The following is an 8,447-nucleotide window of genomic DNA, read 5'->3' as shown; positions in this document are numbered from 1 at the left end:
AAAGGGACCCATAACCACTCGTCTTAATATCATGTCATGATACCACTCATCCTAAAAATTTCAGCTGATGAAAAAAAGATAACACTAATAATTATATTTCTAATATTTCATAAATCTCCATTATACACATTATATAAATATTCCATTGGTTCACCGTACATTTTCTTTTTTAAAAACTTAAAAGAACGGGTCCCATAACCAAAGGGGGAACCGATCCTAACCCTAACACTCCCAACTCCCAACCGCAACCCCAACCCCAACCCCAATCCCAACCCCTTCTCGTCCTCCCTTCTCCCTCTACAGCACCTCTCTTCTCTCTCTCTCTCTTTTTGATACGGCGCATTTCACTCTGCCGCCGCTGGCCTTCGCTCTGCCGCCTCCCGTGCTTTCGTCTGGGTCCGCCGTTTCCCATGTTTCAGTCGTCGCCCTCTACGCTTCCTCCCGTTGCCGTCATCCTTGCTTCATACCGTCTCTTCGGCTGTGTCGTTCTTCCACCGCTGCCTTAGTTCCGGTAGGTCCTTTGTCCTACGACCCCTTGCTCCGGTTAGGACTCTTTGTTTGTTTATGTGTTTGTTTTTTTCCTGGAACTGTTAAATTGTAAATATATACATCAAGTTAACTTTATCTTTCACCGGTTAAATAAAATGGAGCACTGAACCTTAATTGTTTCAGGTTACAAGTGGAGCATTTGAACCGCGCCCAATAATCTCTTACGGTGATTCGCTTTTCCTCATTCTGTTCTCCGAGAAAAGTTGAGCGCATAGCTGTTTGCGAATCAAAACCCCCAAACCCTAATCGAGGACCGTCCATCCAATCAATCGAAATCCGACGTCCATGGCGCACCGCTTGCTGAGGGACCATGAAGCTGACGGGTGGGAGCGCGCAGACTTCCCCATCATCTGCGAGTCCTGCCTTGGCGACAACCCTTACGTTCGAATGGTTCGTCTCTACACTGTTCCTTTCAATTCCTCTACTTTACCAATATTGAAAGGATTATTATTAGATTTCAGGTAGCATGAAAGGGAATGTGATACTGTTATTTCATTTCATTTTGTTGTGGTTTCTTGAGAAGTTGGGTTAGGTCTGCGAGACCTCATTAAATAACCTATAGTTTATTCTCCTTAAATAAACCTATATTCTCCATAAATAAACTATAATTGTGAGGGAAAATAAACTAGCAGGGGAAGGATCAAATTGAGTTGAGCTTGATTAGTTGGAGTGTAGGATTTTGGATTCTTATGGTTTGGAACACAACAAAATGTAGTGGTTTAGGGTATGCTTGGCTTTCCACCCCATTTACCCCCCCCCCCCCCCGGGGGGCAAAAAAAAAAAAAACCGAAGATACCCTTTGTTTTATATTTCAGCAAGTATGGAGGCATGATGAATTTCAGAGTCCATTATTGAATTTATAACTTTATTGAGCCAGTGCAATGGTATATATATTTATATTTATTATATCTGATATCATGGAGCATTAACTTTATTCTCCATAGAGGAGTTAATAAGGACAACACCATACCGATTTTTATGCCCCGGTGAGGGGGCTTCCATAAATAAATGGAGTTTATTTTAGATGTCAGCTGTTTTAAACCGAAACTTGATTGTTTGTTTAATTGCTTTGTCTTGTACGTGTGGGTATTTGGATGCAGACAAGAGCTGAGTATGACAAGGAATGCAAGATTTGTACACGGCCATTTACTGTCTTCAGATGGAGACCTGGTCGGGATGCGAGGTATAAAAAGACTGAGATCTGCCAGACATGTAGCAAGTTGAAAAATGTCTGTCAAGTGTGTCTTCTGGATCTAGAATACGGGCTGCCAGTTCAAGTCCGTGACACAGCTCTCAGTATTGATTCCAATGATGCCATTCCAAAAAGTGATGTCAATAGGGAGTATTTTGCTGAAGAGCACGACCGCAAGGTATACTTTTTCATTATCAGTCATACCTATAGTTGATAATAAGTTAACATAATTGAAAATGGGAAATGTAATGATGTTTTTCAGCTATTTGTTAAATGATTACATAGTTTGCTCCTAAGGTTATGTTTATTGTTTTAGTTTGCATATAAATTGTGGTTAGGTTAATCAAATCTTTCAATTTCTGGTTTATTGAGTTGAACCTAAATTGAATAAGCCCTTCCATAGATCCTTGCATGTTTAAAATAAATCTGTTTTTGCTACTATGATGGGTATTGTCTATGGACTGTTACTGGAATTTTACTGCTTGTATCAAAACTGTTTGAATTCTCTTGTATATTAAAATGATGCAAAATCCACTCAACGGAAAATGGAGTCCTAGAGAAAGCACAATTGTCATGATTATATCTTCCTACTTCTTTGTGACTTCTAAATTCATGCAACATACATGGTTTTATAGGATTTTCGAGTTGTTTTTGATGTGATCCTTACATATTAAATGCTTCATTACACTTTCTTGCTTAGGGCATTGCTAATTGAAGCATGATAAAGTGATTTTTGATTTTGCAAAATCGTCAACCATAGAACTCTGATTTTTCATATCTTCATTTGCACTGGCTATTAGAGTTTATAATTTCTTCTTTACTGCTTCCAGTCAATATAGGCTTGGTTTGGTAAAACTTTTCGAAAATGTGCTTGTGCTTTTTAAAAGTACAAGCTCCTCATTTTTGTGTTTGGTAAATCAAAAAGACAATGTGCTTGTGCTTGCAGCTTTTAAAAGATCAAGATACTTCTAAAAGCAACTAAGGTGGAGCTTTTCAAAGTTGACTTGTACTTTTCAAAATTTAAAAGTCTAATATAACTTCATATATCAACTAATTTTCAAATTTAGCACTTAAATTTATGTCCTTTATAGTATTTTTAAATTTTAAAAACTATTTTACTAAACGTAATTGTTACTACTTGTGTTTATTAAAAATTATTCTTAATTTGATTTACCAAATATAAACGCTACACTTTTTAAAAAGCTATTTTTTAAAAGCTAGCTTTTATAAACTACTTTTAAAAAATAAAAGTTTTACCAAACTAAGCCATAGTTTGAGTTTTAAAATTATGTTCGTTGTTTGACAAGGTCATTAGTCAATGATGATCTGTGTACTAAGAATGTAGTATGGTGCAGGCTAGAGCTGGTATAGATTATGAATCTTCTTATGGTAAAGCACGCCCAAATGATACTATCTTGAAGCTACAAAGGACAACACCATATTACAAAAGAAACCGGGCACATATTTGCAGTTTCTACATAAGGGGTGAATGTACTAGAGGAGCTGAATGCCCTTATCGGCATGAGATGCCAGTAACTGGGGAGCTGTCTCAACAAAATATTAAAGATCGTTATTATGGGTATGTATGGTTAATGGCTCCCTCATTTGATGATGGGTTTTTCTTATATGATGTCTCTTTCAATTGCTTGTTTCTTCCAGTTATTTATTTATTGTTTCCTTTAATGTCCTTAACGTTAGCATAAATTTGAGGATTGTCCATCATTGAGGAGGTAGTTGATGGTTCATCAGGCATTCGTCTATTTATGTTCTGGTTATTCTCCATGATGACCCACTGTTTAGATTTCACTCTTTTAATGCACCCACCTTTTTTCTTTTCATGTTTCTAAACCTGTAGTGTCAATGATCCTGTGGCTTTGAAGCTACTTGGCAAGGCTGGAGAGATGACCTCTCTGGAGGCTCCCGAGGATGAGAGCATCAAAACCCTTTATGTTGGTGGACTTGATGCTAGGGTCACTGAGCAGGACTTGCGGGATCACTTCTATGCGCATGGTGAAATTGAATCTATAAAAATGGTTCTTCAACGGGCTTGTGCTTTTGTAACCTATACAACCAGAGAAGGTGCAGAAAAGGCAGCCGAAGAACTATCCAACAAGCTGGTTATTAAAGGCCTAAGGCTAAAGCTGATGTGGGGCAGGCCTCAGACAGCAAAACCGGAGTCGGATGGCTCTGATCAAGCAAGGCAGCAAGCAGCTGTGGCTCACAGTGGGTTGTTGCCTCGTGCAGTTATATCGCAACAGCAGAACCAGGATCTAGGCCAAGGAATGCCTTACTATAACAATCCACCTCCTCCTCAGCAAGAAAGAAGCTATTACCCTTCAATGGATCCTCAAAGAATGGGTGCTCTTATTCCATCTCAAGAGGGTCCTCCAGGTGGACCTAGTGGATCAGGTGAGAACAAACCCAGTATGGAGAAGCCACAAATGCAACAACATTATACCCATCCAATGATGCCTCCTCCTCCTCCTCCTCCTGGCCAATATCATCATCAGCCTCCTCATCAGTATTATCCTCCTCCATATGGTTATATGCCACCAGTTCCCCCGTATCAGCAATATCCACCACCATATAGTGCTCAAATGGTGCCATCTCAGCCACCAGCTGCAAATCAACCATATCACCATCATCCGATGCAGCCAGGTTCTTCACAAACAGGGTCTGGACAGGTTGGCTCTGGATCTGCACCAGCTGAAGCTGGAACATCAGCATCAGGGTCACAGCAGCAGTGAGATTTACCCATATACTTGTGTTCTAGAGGACCCGTATACTTGTGTTCTAGAACTATGTTTAATTATTCCCAAACTGATCATGTCAGGGAAGATATTTTGGCGCAGGTTGTCAATTTGCTATTTCAGATAGCATGACATAGCCTTGTGGCTTGAACAAGTTGTTACATGATTTGATTTTGTGCTTTTGTAACTTCTGGCTTTGTTGCTGACTGTTGCCGTGCGCTGCTTTAGGATTACTTGGTGGTAAATCATAATGTGTTATCTTAGGTGAACAAGAATGGTTTTTACCTTCAAATAATTTGAGAAGAATGGTAGGCATTGGTTGATCTAGAACTGTAATATTTGATGCTTTTACAAAATTCCGACGAAATTGACTTATTAGTGATGAGGGTAGGGAAGGGACCAGTTTCCGTATAATTTACGTTGTAAAAGATTGATTGACAATTTGCTTTTCCATTTAAATTTCTACATTCTTTGTTTTTTATTGTTTAATTTTGTTTCTTTGCGATGATGTATCGTATTGAAGTCAGGCCATTCAAAATGACCGGAATGATAACTGCAACATGCAACAAGAAAAAAGGGCCCTACTATTATTCCCTCGTGATATTGGACGAGAACATGCACGCAAACCTATCCTTAACAATGCTTACAAACAAAAGGTATGCTTTGGTGTACTTCAGGTTACCATCTTTCTGTTACTACTGTAGGTTAATTGGGCATAATGAAGCGTGTGTGATGATTCCCTGGTAGTGGGAAATTCCCTCTTGACTGGAGAGGAGCTTAGAACTTTAGGTTCTTTAAACAAACACCACCTGCATTTACCAGCTTAAAACTCTATGCTTTATTTGCACCTCGTCTTTAAGCCTAGAAGCGTCCTTTAATCACACTATTAAACCTCTAGACATCTTCAATGCATTCCCCAAGTATCAATGATCCAAACCAAACCCGTCATAGACCCCACCGCTCAGCATCAGCTTAATCATCCCTGAAATTTTAACCGTGTTGGCCCCTTCTCAATCGATACACAAGCTTAACAACATCAACATTAACAACAGGAATATAAACTATGTCTTATCCAAACCTCCTCACCAACCCTCACCGACACCAATAAACAGCCATCACCATCCCAAACTGAAACCCCTAACAAGCACAACAACTATAACCGAATAACACAGCATATCTCCCTACCAAACCCACCTTAACTACATCACCAATAACCACACCGGGACCAGTGAAAGCAACATGGATAACTATGGGACCGACTTCATAGAAGGAAAGATCATCAGTATCAAACCCAACTCAAGCCCAGGATTCAATGCCGACTGTTTCAACATGGTGGGGAAGATTCTTCTAGATAAGGAAGTCAGATTCAAGGTCAGCAGGAATTCCATACTTGGATGTGGGGCAATACCAAGGATGTCTCTATCTCAGAAGTAGGAAGAAACACGATTCTCATTAGCTTCAAAGACAACAGAGCTGGAAGAAGATTTAAAGAAAGCGGACCGTGGAGCATTAAGGGTAATTTGTTTAACCTACAAGAATGGCACTACGGAGAATCTGCCCATGAGGTTAGCCATGACCGTATGGACTTTTGGATTCAACTACACAGGATTCTTATGGAATTATTGAAGGCAGAAACGACAAGAGAAATAGGAAACCTGATCGGAATAGTTAGACGACTCTCTGGAGGATGGAACTTTGAAGAGGAATTTCCTCAGGTTCAAGGTGGCCATTGACATCACCAAACCTCTCCTAAATGGATTTTGGATCGATAAAGGAGATCAAGCAAATGTATGGGTGAATCTAAAATAGTAAAATATGAAAGACTTCAAAACTGCATTTGATTCCATTGTGGTATTATAGGGCATGAAAAGAAAAACTGTAACAGACCCATGGAGATGGCTTGCTGGGATCCTTCTAAGCCCAAATACACAGCTAAGCTAAGCACTGACGGAGTCCGACCACTGCAAAAATGTAGGGAAGAATGGCAGCAGGCGCCAAACGAAGAAGAAGGAGCGCGTGGGGAACCAAACAAGGGAGATGAGAGTGGGAAGAACCAAGGAACTGAGGAGAGCAGCAATGACCTCTGGATAATTGACATATCCGAGGAAGAAATGACATTAGGAAAAGCTAGAAAGTAAGGGATAAAGATTAGGGGTGGTAAAAGAAAGAAGGAGAAAGAGAGTCTTACCCACGTGAGGAAGGAAGAGGAACAGTGGGGCAAGATCCTGATTTGATTATTCTTCTCGAGTCAGTCATCCACAATCTGAAGGAGGTCAAAGACAAACAAGAAAAAGACCAAAAAAATAAAAAAAGGTTGTAGAAAACAGGTAGACAAGGGGAGAGAAATACATATTGTGTCTTCCAACTGGAAGAGGCCCATTCCATCTTTCATGGAAGAGGCCCATTCCATCTTTCATGGAAATAGCTCACGAATTCAAGGTCCAAGGGGCGAAGAGATTGTGAACAGGCGGCTTTACAACATTGAAGAAATTGGCTTTAGCCCATGGGACACAAAATGAAGAATTTGAATCTTCTAAATTTTAAATTTTTATTTTAAGATGATAAAGTGAGATATCTCATTATTGAATGTTTTCTCTTTTATATTTTTTCTTGGTCCTATCTATGAAATAAATTATGATAGATCATATTTTACCTTCTAAAATTAAATTCAAAATTTAGAGAATCCAAATCTTAAAATAAACATCCCACGCTTGACAGGAAAAGAAATGGAGACTAAAAAGAAAAGAAAGCCTCAACATTTCATACTAGGAAGACAATACGGAAATAATGAAGTGGGTCATGAGAGATGCTTCCAGTAAAATTGAAGGAAAAAAGCAGAAAGAAAAACACATGTACACTAACTGCAAAGGAGTGTATTATGGGAATAGGATTTTTTTCTGAAATAAATAAAAAAAATATTATTTTTAAAAAGAAATTATTTTCACTTTAAATATCAATTTTTTTTAATTTTAGGCAAGTTCGCTATATCCGTCGGCAAACTCCATAATATTAACAGAGTTTCCTTCAATTTCGGTGACCACTTCGAATTCTCAGAAATAATTGGCTGACTCGAATTCTTAAGCTTCACAATGAACTTATCATCGTCTCTAGTTTATAATAAAAAAAAATCTGGTTAAATAACTTATTCTTGTGTACCTGTATATTTCTAGAGATAATGATAATGGTAGTCATTGTTGTCGGTGATGTTGAAGAAGTCATACTAGTTGTTTGTGTACTCCTATGTACTCTTGGAGATTATGATAATAGCTTTGAAATTTGAATTTTGTTGGATTTTAGGGAGAATTTAGGTGAAGTTCGCCGAGGTGCGACAAACTCATCTTAAACCAAAAAAAAAACATTCCGAAAATTAAAATTGAAATAATTTGTTTTTGAAAATAATACTTTTTTTATTTATTTTAGAAAAAATTCTATGAAAATATGCTATAGATGAAGATGAAGATGAGAAAGGGCAAGGACTCGACAGTCAGGGAAGCAAGCTATTGGAAAGAAACACTTAACATAGAAATAGAAGAAAATTTAAATCTGAAAAGGAAGAGGGAGAATGGTAACCTTTCCAACCGGTAGAAATTGGTTCGGAGGATGACTAGGAATCAAGAATCAACAAGAGAAGCAAGGAAATAGATACTACTAACAACAGGGGCATTGATCACCATAGCATACGAAACTGAAGAATGGCTAAGGAGGTGATCCTTATCATGCTCCCACCACAGTCATGAGCATTTTAAGTTAGAATTGTCGCGGAGTGACGGCCGCCACAACAGTAGCAGAACTGAAAAACTCGTGTAAACAATATAGGCTAACAATAGTATTTCTCATGAAAACTAAAGCTAAGGATGTAAACATTAGTAGATTTAAAAGAAAGTTGTCATTCGACCACTACTTTTGCATAGAATCCTAGTACTTGTTCGGAGGTCTATATCTTTTATGGAAGAATA

At 38.5% G+C, this 8,447-nt stretch overlaps 1 protein-coding gene across 1 annotated transcript; it reads left to right on the top strand.

Moving 5' to 3' along the window:
- Positions 1-219: 219 nt before the first annotated feature.
- LOC130961089 (zinc finger CCCH domain-containing protein 49-like) lies at positions 220-4,950 on the top strand. The gene is made up of 5 exons (XM_057886762.1): positions 220-511; positions 673-939; positions 1,650-1,919; positions 3,097-3,320; positions 3,597-4,950. The coding sequence occupies exons 2-5, from the start codon at positions 835-837 to the stop codon at positions 4,486-4,488; spliced, it is 1,491 nt and encodes a 496-aa protein (XP_057742745.1). The 5' UTR covers positions 220-511; positions 673-834; the 3' UTR covers positions 4,489-4,950.
- Positions 4,951-8,447: the final 3,497 nt, after the last annotated feature.

This window comes from Arachis stenosperma, chromosome 2 (assembly GCF_014773155.1).
Source record: "Arachis stenosperma cultivar V10309 chromosome 2, arast.V10309.gnm1.PFL2, whole genome shotgun sequence".
NCBI lineage: Eukaryota > Viridiplantae > Streptophyta > Magnoliopsida > Fabales > Fabaceae > Arachis > Arachis stenosperma.
The sequence above is the reverse complement of the archived record's forward strand: the minus strand, read 5'-3'. Positions and strand labels throughout refer to the sequence as shown.